General features: G+C 36.1%; 1 protein-coding gene across 3 annotated transcripts; it reads left to right on the top strand.

The window, feature by feature from the left end:
- The first annotated feature begins 3,991 nt into the window (after positions 1-3,991).
- LOC131937507 (rab-like protein 6) lies at positions 3,992-14,255 on the top strand. 3 transcript variants are annotated; one of them, XM_059294991.1, is made up of 15 exons: positions 3,992-4,049; positions 5,110-5,272; positions 5,482-5,588; positions 6,089-6,217; positions 6,502-6,593; positions 6,798-6,944; positions 7,403-7,508; positions 8,319-8,422; positions 8,883-9,115; positions 9,472-9,708; positions 10,795-10,939; positions 11,595-12,273; positions 13,254-13,398; positions 13,513-13,595; positions 13,809-14,255. In XM_059294991.1, the coding sequence occupies exons 2-15, from the start codon at positions 5,143-5,145 to the stop codon at positions 14,016-14,018; spliced, it is 2,547 nt and encodes an 848-aa protein (XP_059150974.1). In that variant the 5' UTR covers positions 3,992-4,049; positions 5,110-5,142; the 3' UTR covers positions 14,019-14,255. The 3 variants fall into 3 exon arrangements, with proteins under 3 accessions (XP_059150974.1, XP_059150976.1, XP_059150973.1); XM_059294993.1 differs by having other exon boundaries at positions 3,992-4,126; positions 13,266-13,398; XM_059294990.1 differs by having other exon boundaries at positions 3,992-4,126.
- The last annotated feature ends 4,239 nt before the right edge of the window (positions 14,256-18,494 follow it).

Genomic DNA, 18,494 nt, shown 5'->3' with positions numbered 1-18,494 from the left:
TATGCTAATTTCTCTATCATCCCCCCTATTGAAATCGTCGACGAATCACATTGTTTATTATGGTATCGATTACTAACGGCTCTTTGAATTGTGATGCATGACATTCTGGTATCGATACGCCGCCCAAATAATGTTGGCCGAGTCAGCAGGCGGTCTGTGTAGACGAAGTGATAAAACGGCGATTACTGCTGGCACGAGACGATCGTTTGATAAAACCAGAAATCATTTATCAATTTAGTCACAAATGTGATCCGTTGATCCTTGTTCAGAGGCGTAGCTAAGGGAGGGCGGGTGGGGTGGCCGCCCCGGGCACCTGCACAATGGAGGCGCTAAACTGGGTAGACAAAAAAATTAAGAGCTAATTCTGATCTGTAGTACTAGAATATTCACAGTCAAAGTTAAGAAAATAGACTGCCACTATGTTTTACTGACTGATTTTACCGAATTATTCATCAATTATGCGAAACAAAAATCGTACAAGTGACAGGGAATTTAAAAAGCGCCCCCACCTAGAAAAGGGAGGGTGGGTGTCTTTCATGAATAGCTATACAAAAATGGATGGGGGCGCAAAATTGATAGTTCGCCCCATGGGCCGGTAGGGGTCGCTACGTCACTGTACTTGTGTTGTTGTTTTTTTTAAGTGCACCAGACAAAGGCCCATTTGCGAATTGCACAGACGAATTAATTTTTATTGAGCCCGATACAAATGTAACAAACTTTTTATAATGATTTCTTTGGGTCTCATCTGAATTTTGCTGTCTGTATGTATGTCTGCCTGCCTGTCTGTCTGTCTCTCTGTCTGATTAAATCAGGATATCAAATTTTTTTATCCGCTCCTACTATACGATATTCCCATAACCTTAGCACATAGTTGTACCTACGACGGCGATCCAAGAGTCTATCAGACAAACTAGATTTTAAATTAGTTCTCAATTATATATTAGTATATATATATATATATATATATATATATATATATATATATATATATATATATAAAGAGAATAGAGAACTGATCCGTCCGTCCACTAACTAGTGTTCACAGACACAAATGTTTATATATTAAAACTCTAACAAGTGCTGGACTTTTAAAAGTGTACTGGTGTACTGTAACTCCGGAGTTGAGTAAATAATTAATGAGCTCATTTGCGTCATTTCAGTTTTAATCCACCCAATTACAAATACAAGCACTATAATTTATACGGTGTATTTATAGTTTTGTACATCACGATGTAATGTAAATTAAAATGATATATTTGACACTTAATGTGATCCAGTGAACTGGAATGGTTTTAGCCTGAAACCCAAGGGGACAGGCCTTTACCTCTAATCTAAAAGATAATGATTGTATTGTAGCTCCTCTGTTTTGTTTAGACCAACTATAGATATTTGTAATTTTGAGTAAAATATTTTCACCATCAGTTATGTCAGTAATGTGCGATATGATTATGTTTATATATGTTTTTTAATAAACGGCTAGGTATTATATATATATATATATATATATATATATATATATATATATATATATATATATATATATATATATATATATATATATATATATATATAAACAAACAACAAACAAACATTTAATTGATTCTAAAGAATAATAAGACACAACGACGATGTAGAACATTTTTCAACATTGTGAAATTGTTTCAAAATGCGCCTACACTTTCATCCATTGTAATTTACACCAGAAGAAAAAACAAACATCGTATTTACGCTATTTCAATGAGAACAAGAAAAAGAATGTCCAATAGTTCTAACACGTGATTACAAATTATCCAGTCGGCTCGTTGGTTGATTAAAATCCTATCATGGCATCAGATATGCTGACCTTGATAATTTAATGTGGCGTTGTGTCTAATCGGTTGAGCATACAAGTAAAGAAAAATAATTAAAAGCACCATTTCGAACCTGAAGTTCCGTTGGGGTGAACTGAAGTAGAGTTCACTTATTTCAGTAACCAATGTTTTATGTGGTTAGCACTGTGCCCAGCCACAGTAGCGTAGCGAGAGGGGGGGACATATGTACGCGGGCGCCGACCTTAGGGGGCGCCAAAATGGGTTGGAAAAATAAATCAAAAGTTTGAGGGGCGGGTGCAAATCGAAATCTTGAAAGGGGGGGGGGGCAAATCGAAAGTTTGAGAGGGGGGGGGGGTGTGCAATCGAAAGTTTGAGGGGGGGGGTGCAAATGGAAAAGTTTGTCCCCGGGCGCCGGGAAGGGTCGCTAGGCCTCTGCCCAGCCACATTTACTTTCCCTAGCGTAATTCCGGTACTCATCATAGCTTGGTGGACTCAGGGATGTCTATAAACAAGATCCCGGGACTCAATCTTTAGACTTTCGGGTTAGCACTCGAATGCGCCACCATCCGTTCTCCAATCGATTGAGAAAAGTCAGGAAAAAACCCAGCTCAGAATCAAAGAAAAAGAAATTCTCACAACATTGAGACGTTTGCGTGATATGTCTTTTTGGTAAACTTCACTCACGAGCCCCTTCTTATCCCCCTAATTAAAGCTGTTTGTTGTCTGCCCCTTTTAAAGTCTGAGTTCTGTCCCCTGGTATAGGGATGATGAAAAGAACCTCGGTAAACTATATTCTCTCCCTTTGATCTCGCGAGTCAACGCGAGAGAGTGCCTACTGGTGAGAACACTGGCATGCATTGAGAGTGTTATAGAAGGTGTAGATAAAGGGTTCTCAAATTGGTAATTTCAATGGGTACTTCAGCTAGACCAGGGGTCTCCAAACTTTTCAGTCCGAGGGCCACATTAACTATCAAATTTCAGTTCGGGGGCCAGTTTCTTCCAGGCATGTCTTTGATTTTTCTGGGCCAAGTTCCTCAGCCATTACCAACAAACGTTTTTTTCCTGGACAAAAAGATCTCCGCGGGCCGGATGAGAGGACCTCGCGGGCCGCATCCGGCCCACGGGCCGTAGTTTGGAGACCCCTGAGCTAGAGTATACGGGGGTGTGGGGGGAATGGGGGGAGGGGGCAACATTCCCTATAAGGGGAAAAAGCTAGTGTGCAAAATGTATTTTCTGTATGCGATGTTCTAAAAGTCTTATACAAGGATATATTTAGTTTACAGAATCACGCGGCAGCTCAAAACTACTGCGCGGCCGCGCAACCTCACAGCTTAGAGGGAACATGGGGGGGGGGGGGGGTGGTTAGGCGTCACTAGGTCGAGTGTCATATTAAGGCGTCGCCCCACTCCACCAACGGCTTTTTTTTGGCCCGATTCCTCTCACCAAATTTGTGTCATACACTTAGGCCTGAAACACTCTTTTACATTATAGTGTTACGAATGTGTGTGTATGTGTGTGTTAAATCCTAGATCTAAACATGCCGATATTGTTTTGTTTCAAATAAGGCGTAAATCCAAAAGTAGGCCTAATAGTTACATTTTCAAAGTCATTGGCCACCATGCACTATTAAATGGCCACTATCTAAAATTTTATTGGCCATTGTCCACAATGTATTGGCCACTATGTAGAACTACAAACTTTGTGGCCACCTTGTTAAAATTTAAAAAAAAACATTGGTAGAGGGTAATAATCAGTAAATTGACCAGACCATATTATTCACAAATAGCCTCCCCTGCTAAAATAAATGAAAATGGCAGTAAGTAGAATTTAATTTAGAAAGACTAATAAAAATGCTAGGATGGCTGGGTTGAATTAGCGTTACCTAAGCCCGTATTAAGAGTATCCCTGTAATATATTCAAAACACTTTTTAAAATTGCATATTAATGGTGAAGATTTATTAGTTAAATATATCTAGGATGCCTAAACAATTAAATTCATCAAATGATTACAGTTACCACTAAGCCACTAGTTAAAATGCTAAATGCAATGTTAGTTTAAATTAAATGTTACAAATTAAAACAAAATAATGTAGACGAGACATTGTTTTGGATGATAAGTTTGTGAGCAAAAACAAGATTGATCGATACTTTACAGCGGGTGGTTACAGCTTCCTGTTTAAAATTAAGATGGTGGAAAAAACATCGGAAACGTAAACGACAACGAAATTATTCACATATGTATGATACTATATAATTTAAGTTCTATTCAATGCAGTAGTGTGTAATGGTTTTCTATAAGAGCTGAGTTGCTTTAGGTAAATTTTCTAAACACATAATAAAACAAATAACAATTTAATGAATCATTTTTATTTTGGAATAAATGAGAGAAAAAAAAAAAGACAGAGGCTCACGGAGTAGTAAAAGTGTCAACAAAAAATTCCAACGCTAAGAATTTTACTTGTCTACTAGAGAGTACTAGATTTAGATTCTAGATCTACTTCTTACCAAAATACTTCTTCTTGTACTACAGTACTACAGTTATTGTCCAAGTGCTTAAAATTGAATTAAAATAAAAGTGCAAATGTACGCTCCACACTCCCACAGCTATTAATTTTTTAAATAGTTTAAATTTAATAAATCTAACCACCAACAAAACAGTTTAGTTATTTATAATTATTATGCCCTATTTGTATGAAAGTATTAATAAAATAATGAAATGAGTGTCTCATTGCTTGGCTTAACAAAACAAAATGACTCATGGAATTGAACAGTGAGCGATTGAGTAGGCAGTCTTACTTAGTTATGTTTTTGTCAATGGGAATGAATGAAAACCCTTCTAGTCTTCCTCAGCCTGTTGAGGATATTCCTTGTTGATAACTTTCTAATCTTAAGATAAAACACAAAAACCTAAATTCTAAAATCTAAGTCAAGGCCAAATAGATTTCAGACCAAATTTACACTTAAAGCTACATTTAAAGCTGAATCAAGAGACCATGTGTAATGTATTAAAATAGCTAGCAAGCATAGTGTCGACTTATTTAAAATTACTTTATTATTATTGCTTTAAACTAATAAATGAGAAGGCAGCTACCCTACTTATCTTGCTAGACAGATTAGAGAGAACAAGTTTATCATTGCAAAATTACAAGCGATTATATTAATTCCAAATTTAAATTCAGTGTCCCAAAAATTTCAACAATTTAAAAGATAATTAATATCTCTTTAAAATGTTGAATCATTTTGTGATATTCTTTTTTTGTGTAATGCATTTATCCAGCCCTGACATTGTTTGTATCAGATATGACTGAAATTTGAGGGAAGGTGTGAGAAGATGTCGCTGTTTAAACGGTTACTCAACAAAAGCCCTGACGATGCTAGATCACCAGGCACACCCCCTCATGGCATGCAGACCATGGGGGCACAGCTGCAGAGGCGGTTTGCTAAAGGGGTGCAATACAATAGTAAGTATTTTATATCGTACATCATGTGTGGCTACACTACTACACTATTTCCTTTTTTAAAATTAGTGTATGTGTATGACTTGATTTTGTGTTTGTTCTTGGTTAGTCATAGTGATATTTTTACTATATATTCTCCACTAATTATTGTGTTAATAGGTTATAGTTATATGTTTTGTCTATTACTTATGGAAAGATAACATTTTTTACAGTGAAAATTGTAATAAGGGGAGACAAAAATGTAGGCAAGACGTGTTTGTTTTATAGACTTCAGGGACAGAAGTTTAAAGAAGAGTACATTCCTACTGATGAAATTCAGGTTTGTTAAGTTTTTTGTAAAGATTATAGACATACTATACACCGTATATGGAAATGTAATTCAACCTTGGTAATATGAAACAGTACATTTTATTCCAATCAGAATATTAAATATGGTGATTATGATAATCATTGATTGTACATATGTAACAGGAAAATTATATTTAACAAAAGACTGATAGGAGTATTAAATAGTAAAGGTTCAAATTTAATCTTTATCAGAAATAATTTCTATAAACAACTTACTGAAAAACATCCAAAGTTTTATCATTTTACATAATGTATATAAAATAATCAGGGAAATTAGTTTAATGTATTAAGAATATAAATTGTTAACTCAGATATCACTAAATCATCCTTTAGTAAAATGTAAAACATATGATAATTTCTGTAGATTAATACCTTTTAATGATCAACATCATAAATATAGTAAAACATTATGTCTCGCACTGTTTTTGTGTACAATGCATGAAATGAATGTCCAGTTGTGTAACTCTTCAGGTGACCTCCATCCAGTGGAACTACAGAGCTACGGACGATGTCGTCAAAGTGGAAGTTTGGGACGTGGTGGACAAAGGCAGGAAACGACGCAAGCTTGATGGGCTGAAGATGGATAACTCTGATATAAACGTAGGCTGGTTTCTATCTTGCAAACATTTTAATATATCTTGTAAATATGCTACAGAGGTTGGGTATACCTTTCTTATACCAAAATAAAATGGCAAAGCCTGGTTGAGTGAAAGAACACTTGAATGACAACCACTAACGAGTTCCTGGCAATAGTCATGGAAAGTAATGACGCTGACAACTTAATTCCTTAATGTGCACAGAAGTTAAAGACCTCCATGGGTAGTTTACTGACTAACAGTATTCTAGAGCTCCCTTGTTCTGATGGTGGCACATTTTGTTTTCAGATTCCAGAAGAACCGTGTCTAGATGCTGAGTTTTTAGATGTTTACAAAGGCACTCATGGGGTCGTCTTTGTGTTTGATATAACAAAACAGTGGTGAGTGCATTTTAAAATTATTTAGTTTACAGTATTTATGATAAGTCATTTGTATAAGACTAAAATTAAAACAACTATTTCACCCACAAGTTGGTTTATTACTGAGTAAGTCAGTTTTTAAATTTTTTACTAACTTAGTAAAAAAAAAGTGAAAAAGAAAAAAAAACTTTTGAATGGCTTGATTTTACACATGAATTGTTGTAGGACCTTTGGATATGTGGAACGAGAGATGGAAAAAGTCCCAAGCCAGCTTCCAATACTGGTTCTTGGTAACCATAGAGATATGGGACACCATCGCACAGTGACTGAAGAGAAAGCTCGGTACCTTGTTGAACAGTTCCAGAGAGACAGGTTAGTTGCCAGAGTTTTGTGCATTCAATGCCAGATTGGTTGTCATTCCAATACTCAGCACAGAATATTCGTTAAAGTTTTTGTTTCACATTGCTCAAATAATTTTGACAGATGTCTTATAACTTCAACATCAATGTTGTAGAGGCCATCCTATTTCATAGAGAAATGTTAATCTTCCCATAGTTCTAAGTTTCACTTGTTTAAAAGATTTTTATACTTAAAAGAATTTTGTTGCCTAAACAAAGCAGTTCTAGCATTCCTAGGGCTAAATACTTATTAAATGTGGGTAGAATTGTGCATAATGGAAAGTCACAAGCACAATGTGACTTGTATTGGAACCTGGTTCCATAAGACTTGTGGTCTTGCACACTACAACACAGCCATTTTACCCATCTCTTTTACACCTAGTGAAAAAATGAGACCATTTTTGTTACAGCTAACTCTTCTTTCTTCCTTAGGCCAGAAGGTTCTGGTAAGATCCGCTATGCTGAATCTTCAATGAGAAATGGATTTGGTTTAAAATACCTTCACATGTTTTTCAATTTACCTTTCCTGCAACTTCAGGTGATTACATGTATTAATTCTTGACTTGTAGAGTTACTACAAGTGCTAAAAACTTTGATTTTAAAATACTCTGAACTTTGAAATTTGTGTTTTTATATTGATTTGGTATTTTTGGATAATTTCACCACAAGTGGCATTTTGAATGAGTTGGTGAATTATGATTTAAAAACTCATTACTTATATTAAACAAATGTACGTTTTTGTCATAAAACTAGGGGTCTGCGTGGTCGAGTCGGTATAGCTCATGGTTGCTAAACCGAAAAGTCTCGAGTTCGAACCCTCGGGCAGATGAGGCTCGTTAGCTGGGGACAGCCACTTTTCTAGGAGAGACAACTCCAAAATCAAACAACTGCTGCCTTGTAGTTTGTTCTTGGTTGGACAAAGGCTATGGAAGCAAATCCAAAAAGAAAAGCAGGCTGAAATCGGAGTCAATGGCCTCAATGGCGCATAACCAGTTGACACGTAACGCTTAATTGTGTTGGAGGCGTGGTCGAGTCGGCAAAAAGATCATGGTTGATAAATTCGAACAAAGTCTCGAGTTCAAACCCACTGGCAGATAAATCTCGACCCCCTTCAACACTAATAATTAAGAACGAAGAAGAAGAAGAAGAAGTCATAAAACTTGTGGGTTTAAAGAAATAGTGTGTTTGATTGTGTCTTGGTGAAGTTTGATAGTGTCTTGGTTAATGTTTGATTGTGGTTTGGTTTAGTGTGTTGGTTAATGTTTGCTTGTGTCTTGGCCCATATTTAATTGTGTCTTTGCTTGTGTCTTGGCCCATATTTAATTGTGTCTTTATGTGTCTTGTCTAGAGAGAGACCCTGCTGAAACAGCTGGAGACCAACACCAATGACATGTTGTCTACAGTGGAGGAGCTGGAGATCCATGAGGACTCTGAGGAACAGAACTATGACATGTGAGTCCTGTTGACTCATGACATTGGTGTCTTGTGACATATGACGTGGTTGTCTTGGGACATTTCAAATGTGACTCGTGTGTCTGAGTCTTGTGACACATGACAATTTTTACTTATGACATGGATGTCTTGTGACTTATGACATGTGAACCTTGTGACCTATGACTTGTGAACTATGACATGTGAGTCTTGTTATATGCCTGATGATATAGATAAACATTTTTTCACATTTGAATTAGTGAGAAGAAAAAAAAGGTGAAACTTTCTTTGAAGAAAATGTGAACTTCAAGCTGATATTTTGAACCAAGTATATTATGTTGAGTTTAAATTGTTTACTGACCCTGATTCAGAATACTAATGACCTTTCAGTTTACTAAGTACTTAAAGATACTGCTGACCTTAGTGCTATTGACCTTTGATGGTTGGGTGTAGTGGTTTTATTTAACTGACCCATCATCAGATTCCTGGACACCCTGACCCAGAAGCGCAGGGAACAGCAGGAGAAACTCTCGGAGAAAGTCACCTCCAGCGCTGCCATCAAACAGGACAAGTCTGGCGCCCTGGTTGGCAAGGACGGGGCACCGGTGGTCATGCCCCCTGTCACAACCAACAGTGGGGGAATTCTGGGTAAGATCACCACAACAATCAGCAACAGTGGCTCAGCAGGACCAGCAGTTACTTCCTCTTCTCAGGGTAAGTAACTCTAACTTTCTAGTTTTAGACTGCTGTGCTATGTGTTACTAATACGTAAAAAACTTCAGACATTTAAAACTATATTTTTTTCATGGGAACTTTAAAAAAACAACAATATAAACTATTATGTTCCTAATTTCAAATGAGAAGTGGATGCTTTATTAAAAAATCACAACTAGGCAAATAAACTTGCAATAAAATTCTTTTCTTGACAATCTGAAAAGACGAATAAAATGCTGAAGTGTCAGTTCAAAATAAAAGGTCATTTACTAATTATTGTACAACTAGTTATTGTTTCATTAAATAATTGTTAAAAATTGCTTGATTTCTGTTTAACAGAATGTTTCTACTCTTAGTATCCAGGTCGACCTCACAGCCTACTATATCAGCCACACCCCCAAGTAGTGTGCCTGACCCCACCCCCAGCCATCACCCACAGGACCAGGCATCCAATCCACCCCGGGGCAGTCAGTCTGAGACAACAACCCCAGCCACAACTCCGCAGGTTGAAACAGCCAAGTCAGGCTTATTTTCACGTCTGTTCAAGGGCAGCAAAAGTCAGACGGCAGCTGTGATTCCACCCAAAACATTAGGTCAGTGATTTCTCCGACATTCCTGTCATTGTAGTTAGCTTATTACATTAGGTCAGGGATTCTAGCTTATTACATTAGGTCAGTGATTCTAGCTTATTACATTAGGTCAGGGATTTGAGCTTATTACATTAGGTCAGGGATTCTAGCTTATTACATTAGGTCAGGGATTCTAGCTTATTACATTAGGTCAGTGATTCTAGCTTATTACATTAGGTCATGGATTCTAGCTTATTACATTAGGTCAGTTATTCTAGCTTATTACATTAGGTCATGGATTCTAGCTTATTACATTAGGTCAGGGATTCTAGCTTATTACATTAGGTCAGGGATTTGAGCTTATTACATTAGGTCAGTGATTCTAGCTTATTACATTCGTTCAGGGATTCTAGCTTATTACATTAGGTCAGGGATTTGAGCTTATTACATTAGGTCAGTGATTCTAGCTTATTACATTAGGTCAGGGATTTGAGCTTATTACATTAGGTCAGTGATTCTGGCTTATTACATTAGGTCAGGGATTCTAGCTTATTACATTAGGTCAGGGATTTGAGCTTATTACATTAGGTCAGTGATTCTGGCTTATTACATTAGGTCAGGGATTCTAGCTTATTACATTACCAACACCTGTAAAATACCTTGGGGTAGATGAAGTATAGCTCATATGTTTCTGTGATCGTAGCTTATGAAAGGATAGTGTAGTTATCACTATACCCAGCTGCCTTTACTTTCCCTAAAGTGAGTCAGGTACCTACCTGAGCTGAGTTGACTCAGGGAGGTCCTACGGACTATGCCAGGATCTGAACTTGAGTGCTGTACCATCCAACCATGCTGTCCCACACAGTGGAAGTGCATAGAGTTATTGTTTGGGTTCTAGGATGAAAACTTGTTTGGTTAAATATTTTCACTGTAAATTTTGACCACCTAGCTATAAGGGTAACTAGCAGCACCTAGCTATATCAGCAACTGAGCATTTTTCGCCACTGTTTTTTACTTGTGCATACCTTGGTCACCTTTAATTTTTATCAAGTTGTGGTAGTTTCTTACATCAGCCATTTTGTAAAAAATGTTTTTTTTTATCGTGTCCAGATTTACCATCCTCTGACTCTGGGCAGCCGACCATGAAAAGTGTAGAAGATTTTGTTCCTGACCTGGATGGACTGGACATTGGTTTCCTGGATGATGGCAAAGATGTGCAGCTGAAAGATACAGGGAAAGTTGACGATGAGGACAGGTACAGTTTTTATCAAGTTGGGGAATTAGTAAAATAATGTAAGAGTCAATCTACAAAATCTGGGCTCCATATCTCCATAGGTTGCTGAGTTCTTTGTCATTTAGAAAACAGGAAAACAAATATCATTATATTGTTCTATGATATTTTAAAAATTAATCTTTTTATTGCCTTTTTTATAATTATTTTGAGGAAACAACTTAGTCCAGTAGTTTTCTTACATTCTGCTAGTCTCTCATTATTCTTCAGTCTCTCTTGTCATTGTATCAAATGGACGCTTTAAATCTTGCTTTATTTGATCCAGTGTTACTTTATACTGTATTATCTCATTATACCTCTGATTAAATTAAACTCATCATTCTTCTGTGTCTCTCATTATTTTATCAGATAGAACATTAAATCTCACATTATTCTATCCAATGCTACTTTATACCAACTATCCCTCACTATTTTATCAGATAGAAATCTCACATTATTCTATCCAATGCTACTTTATACCAACTATCCCTCGATATTTTATCAAATAGAAAATTAAATCTCACATTATTCTATCCAATGTTACTTTATACCAACTATCCCTCAATATTTCTCTGATTGAATTAAACCATCTCTCATTAAATCAGCTAGAACTAACTCTCTGATGACTTTGTCCTTGCAGCGAAGATGATGAAGTGAATCCTATGGTAGCAGGTTTTCAAGATGACCTTGACTCTGAGGATGAACAGACCCCAGCCGGTTTAACCCAGGCTGTAGCCACGCACACATCATCAGAGGACGAAGCACCGGTCAAAAGTTCTAAAGTTATTAAAAGCCGCGTTGATACAGATGATGAGGACAATGACAATAGACACAACATGGCTGTCCAGCAGGACGAAGACTTGACCAGCGACGACGAGCCTGCCCGGCCACCCGTGAAAACAAACTCATCTAAAAATAGCTCATCGCAAAGTTCTGTCACAAAGTCGTCACATTCCACATCTTTGAAGAAATCTAAAGTCACCGCAGCGGAGGTTGAGGTGTCAGACTCTGATGAAGAGGAGAGAATTGTTGTTCAGAATGAGAAGGACAAACAGGCCTCAAATTCTTCAAGATCTACAAATGGTGCAAAATCTGGCAATAAAACGAGCAATAAAAACAGTGCATTGGTTAATGGTGCAGTTAAAAAGAAGAAACAGAAGGGTGGGGATGAGAGTGGTGGGGACAGCAGCACGGTTGAAGATGTTGTGACTGTCACAGAGAGTGATGGTGAATCTGCCCCGCCCACAATGGAGTTACCTAAAGAGGATTTGAACAACTGGCTGGATCAGTTTGAGTCAAAGGTGTTTGGTGTTTCAGAGGTAACTAGTTTGGTGTGTCAGAGGTAACTAGTTTGGTGTATCAGAGGTAACTAGTTTGGTATATCAGAGGTAACTTGTTTAGTGTGTGTCAGAGGTAACTAGTTTGGTGTGTCAGAGGTAACTAGTTTGGTTTGTCAGAGGTAACTAGTTTGGTGTGTCAAAGGTAACTATGTTGGTTTATCAGAGGTAACTAGTTTGGTATATCAGAATTAACTTGTTTAGTGTGTGTCAGAGGTAACTAGTTTGGTACATCAGAATTAACTTGTTTAGTGTGTGTCAGAGGTAACTAGTTTGGTGTTTCAGAGGTAACTAGTTTGGTTTGTCAGAGGTAACTAGTTTGGTGTGTAAAAGGTAACTAGTTTGGTGTGCCAGAGGTAACTAGTTTGGTGTGTCAGAGGTAACTAGTTTGGTGTGTCATAGGTAACTAGTTTGGTGTGTCAGAGGTAACTAGTTTGATGTGTCAAAGGTAACTAGTTTGGTGTGTCATAGGTAACTAGTTTGGTGTGTCAGAGGTAACTAGTTTGGTGTGTCAGAGGTAACTAGTTGGTGTGTCAGAGGTAACTAGTTGGTGTGTCAGAGGTAACTAGTTTGGTGTGTCAGAGGTAACTAGTTTGGTGTGTCAGAGGTAACTAGTTTGGTGTGTCAGAGGTAACTAGTTTGGTTTGTATGAGGTAACTAGTTTGGTGTGTCAGAGGTAACTATGTTGGTTTATCAGAGGTAACTAGTTTGGTGTGTCAGAGGTAACTAGTTTGATGTGTCAGAGGTAACTACCCATCTGACCAAGTTTAAACTAGGCACTAGATCCCATAATCCCATGCTTACATAGTGATATGTCAACCACACTTTACACACTTGCTGTATTCAATAGCAGAAAGTTTTTTGTAAAAAAATTTTTAAATAATCAGAACTTGCTAATTGCTACAAGTCTTTAAGACAAATTAATTAAAATGGTAATCTAACGATCAAATTCACTCCCACAGCCCACATCCCAGCCCTCATCCCAGCCCACAGAGAAGGCTGTGAAGGTCAGTGCGAAACCTTCCAAGAAACAGGTGGCGAAAAAGGTGGAGGTTGATGATGATGATGATGATGACTCGGATGATCATAGTCGCACATATAAAGTCAGTAAGTATTGGTCAGCATTTGTCAGCAGCACAAACTTTGGTCCCTAAATATACACTCAGGATTGTTTTTATTTATTGAAGTTAATTCATTGAAGTTTATAATTTTTCTTTCCAGAGAAAATTTCTTCAGATATAGAAGAGTCAGAAAACCCACCGAATGTGATAAAAAAGAAAAAGAAGAAGAAATCAGACGATAAGGTAATTTTAGCATGGGCAATTTTTTTTAAACTGCTCAAAACTAAAAAAAAAACAAATAACAGTTACCCTTTTGAAATAGAGTCCACCTGTTTGTATGACCTCAGCATTAAGATTGTGGTCAGCGCTATGCTTACACTACGTTTAAACATGAGCTATTCCATGTACATGTTCCCAGTATAAATCCTTTTTTCTAACTGCCTGTGTTTGTCACAGGATGAAGATAAAACAGAGAAGAAACACAAGAAAAAGAAGGAGAAAGAGGACAAGAAAAAAGATGGTGCTGGCAAGAAAGAGAAGACCAGTAAAGGAGGGGCGACGGTGAAGAAGGAAAAGAAGAAAAAGAAAAAAGACGATGCACTTGATGCTGACAATGACCTTGAAGCATTTTTAGGAAGTCCTGGTGGTGATTATGAAACATTATAGCATTCGGTTTGGAGAGTTTGTTCATGTCAACTTGTAAACTTTGCTCAGAACTGTGGGTTGCTTTTTTCATTTATTAGATATGTCAACATTTTGTTTCATAAGAATATGAATTTATGCTAGTTTTTAAAAAGATGGACTTTTTCAAACATAGTGTTTACCACCGAAAACAATTTTGAATTGTTTATAAAGTTTTATCAGCACAAAAAAAAATACATTAACACCAGATGGTGTTATCAGGCAGCTTGTTAGAAAATAAAATGTTCACTAAAAAATGCACCCTTGAAGATTTGCTGTGGATGGTTAACACAACATAGTTTCAATAAAAACATTTAAATGTTTTTGTTTTATACTAGCCAGTGGTTAAGTTAAAGCTACCTTGTGACATTCTACAATACTTTTAAGTTATTGCTGTTTGTAGAAAAACAACTCCTTCAAGTTCATTTTAATTTAGTTAATTATTTTAAGAAATTAAGATGTAATATATGCAATATAAAATGATTATACGATCAGTGTGAATGGTGAATTATTATCAGTGGTAACAGCCTGCATAAGCTCAACTATGTTCATGTGAAGCTGTTCTTCCTCCACACAATCCAAATCTGACATTTGTGTCAAAGGCTTCCCTGAACTGCTCATTCTTTTAGCCAATCACGATGGCTGTTATGTTTCAATGTCTGCACCAGTGCTTCTCATTGGTTGCTTATTATTGATTTAAAGCTGAACATCAGCATTTATATCTGCTACAGATCAGACTGTGTCACTAAGATCTATTTTAATCAATGTAGCTGTTTCATTTTCCTAAGCTGATGATAGAAAATAGTTTAGAGGACTACAATTTTGATAGTCCTGCATCTGAAAACAGTCCCACAAAACTTTGTTTATAACCTGTATCATACATCACCCCTCCCCCATTCATTTATTTCTTCCACCATGTTTTTTCTGCTCTTCCTGTCAAGGGAGATAATCAGTTTTCGTTTAATGCAGTATTTACAGTGATATTTTCTGGGTGAGAAGTTATTTTATACACCAGTCTTGTTTTATTTTAGTTTATATTTAACCTATTTCTGTAAACTCTAAACTGGCCAACATAAGTTTATATTCATTTGGAAACAATTGTAAAAATTTTTTAGTGATAAAATAAGTAAACTGTATGATTGTATTTATGATTGTCATGTTTGTGTGGGGTAGTTGGAGAAAAAACGTGTACATTTGTAAAAAAAAAAACATTTTTGGTTTTGTAAATTATTGGATTAATTATTTAATTGATGGTTGTAATCCTCTCCATAGACTAGTCACTGTGTCTTGTAATTGTGTCTCATTATTGTGTCTTGTTCATTGTCTTGTTGTTCTGTCTTGTACTCGAAACTAAATTCTGTGAACAAGTTTATTTAGTGCAGTAACTCAAGGTGGTCATCTCTTGTAAATATCAGCTGATCTGCTTTTATCTGAATACTTGTCTTTCTAGTTGAGTATAGCAGCTTGTCTATTTATGTATGAACTCTTAATCTTTTAAATATTTTGAACTTACTTTAAAAGTCTTATAATGATTTGACTTGGGTTATCAACACACATAAAATCTGGGAAGCCTTGATTGTACCAGCATTAAGACTAGTGAATAAATAGTGTAGTTTGGCTATTTGTGGACAGTGCTGAAATTCTATATAGTTTGTATGTGTGTAAATAATTCTAAATGTTAGCACGCATGTGAGACAATATGAGGATCTGACCTTGGTGTTGAACCATTTTTGTGTTTCTGAGGTGAGACTTGCCTTATCTGAGGTGAGACTTGTCTGGTCTGAGGTGAGACTTGTCTGGTCTGAGGTGAGACTTGTCTGGTCTGAGGTGAGACTTGTCTGGTCTGAGGTGAGACTTGTCTGGTCTGAGGTGAGACTTGTCTGGTCTGAGGTGAGACTTGTCTGGTCTGAGGTGAGACTTGTCTGGTCTGAGGTGAGACTTGTCTGGTCTGAGGTGAGACTTGTCTGGTCTGAGGTGAGACTTGTCTGGTCTGAGGTGAGACTTGTGTCTGGTCTGAGGTGAGACTTGTCTGGTCTTGAGGTGAGACTTGTCTCATCTGAGGTGAGACTTGTCTCATCTGAGGTGACTTGTCAGAGCATAAACATTTGGTGATAGATCAGTAAGACCTACTTTTATCATGTTTATTTTTAAATTGACTCTTGTATGAAATATATTACCTAACTTCATTATTTACTTAGTGAAGAAATTTGTTTTGATGCTGTTGTAGTGAATAGCCCTCTTCACTTTTTAAAATATCATTTGATGAATACACCAATATTTTTCAGAAAATAATGAATTTTAAAATTTAATTTTGATTTTTCTAAAAATATTTTTCAATGAACTGATGGGTGTTGTGATTGCAATTATTGAACCATTTTGTGATCAAGGTCAATATCTAGTTATATGTTCGAATGTGATTTTAAACCAATTTAAAAAAAAATCAAATTGTACATAATAAACTGATCACCGCTGATTGGGGATGGTCCATTCAGGTTAGCAAGTAGTTTTAGGAATCATGGGAGAAAGGATGTGCAGCTGATATTTTTATTCTCCAGTTTAAAAATGAAAACAGTTATTTCAACCAATTTTCTTCATCAGCTCAACCAAACAATAAAGCTATTGTTATTTTTTTGGTTTAATGATGGATCAGTGGTCAAGTTTGTTTTAAACTGGCTTTTAAAAAAATATTTGCTTAGTTGTAGTTATTGTACATCCACTTAGAACGTAGAGAATGGTCTTATATTGGTGCTAGCCTGGGATTATGACACTGGTAGAAACAGTGAGGTCAACTAACGATGGTAATTAGAATGAACATAATTGTGATTTAATGATTAGACTTTGCATGTTCAGTACACTGATATTGTTGTTTTCCTGTTATATTGTGAAATGATGCAATAAAATATTTTGATGATTAAATCATGTCATTACAGAGATCATACTTTGCTACTTACAGTGTTTATTCAGAGGTTTGGTGTAAACATGAGATATTCTTACACATGGGTTTTGCATGCTGAGTAATCAGAGCTTTTCCATTTATTTTCAGTTCATAGCTCTCACAGTTGTTGAAAGTTACTTTACAACTTTGTCAAGTTGCATAGTATATGCGACATTTACATCAGAAATGTGATAAGTTACATTAGCTCTCACAGCTGTTGTAAGTTACTTTACAACTTTGTCAAGTTGCATAGAAAATGCAACATATACATCAGAAATGTGATAAGTTACATCACCAGAGCGACAAGTGACATCATTATTGTAACACGTAATACCACAATTTTGACATGTAGCATTTTAGATGCAACTGTTGATGTCACAAATGTAATGTGTCAAGTGACGTCACAGATGTGACAAGTGACATCACTCACTGCTTCCTGCTTTAGTGCTGAAAGAAGGACATTTAATTTTTTCCATGTGGTGGACATTGCAATTTATTCTATGAAATCTGATACATACAATGATTTAAACCCTAAACCTGCTAGTCAGATTTACTATCATTAAAGTCAACTCCAAATTGACTGAAACAGTGATATGATTCATGTACTTTTCTGTTTGATTCAGATGTCTTCTGATGAATTGTCTTTTACTTATCATATGCTAATAAAAAGGGGACCAATTTTTCTCTTTAAAATAACAAAAACCTTGAATTTTGTGCATGTTGTCATTGATTTATCTGGAGAATAATTTTCATACATCTTAATATGACCCCTTTCTTGGCCTTGTATAACTATTGTCCCCTATGATCTGCTGTCTTTATTTGTAAATTGACAGTTGGACTGATCAGCAACACATCTCATACAATGTATGGGTGTACTATGTCCGTCTCAGCGTGATATTGTGAAAGATACTTGATATATGTTGTATAAGGTTTCAAACTATATATATCGACTTCAGTTTGATATGTTTTTTTTTTAATGTGCTGCATGACATGACAAAATTGACTGTGACATTAAACTGTCATATAAAACAGTGACAGTAGCAAACTGTCATTGACAGAATCAGGCTGTCAGTGGCATTTGTTACATACGTTTTGGAAATTGACTTGTTATCATACAGTTTAGGCTTATGTCCAACCTGCCTGCTGCCTCTAAGTCTATACATTTTTAAATACCAACGAGGATTGACTATTTGTAAGAAAATTTGACTTGCCTGTCAACTTTTAGCATATAACCAACACTGCATTTAATGACTTACACCTGCTTTAAAGCTAAATCTTGTTTTCATTACTGACTTCAAGTTTTGGTCCACACAGATGTAAAAGTGGTTGTCACTGTTTTAAAATGATTGCATCCTATCTTATTTAACCTGTAATGTAATAAACTAATTTAAAACTTCTATTTGTTTTTAGCCTCTCTTTTTAACAAAAATTAAAGAATAAATAAACAACAGAGAAAAAAAACCCAACAGTTATTCTCACAAAAGTTGTGATTATTATTAAAAGCACAATTGTTGTTTAAACAAAAT

The sequence above is a fragment of the Physella acuta genome, unplaced genomic scaffold, assembly GCF_028476545.2.
Source record: "Physella acuta isolate Inbredline_101_S28 unplaced genomic scaffold, ASM2847654v3 ptg000211l, whole genome shotgun sequence".
Taxonomy (NCBI): domain Eukaryota; kingdom Metazoa; phylum Mollusca; class Gastropoda; family Physidae; genus Physella; species Physella acuta.
This window is presented reverse-complemented; position numbering and strand designations above follow the sequence as displayed.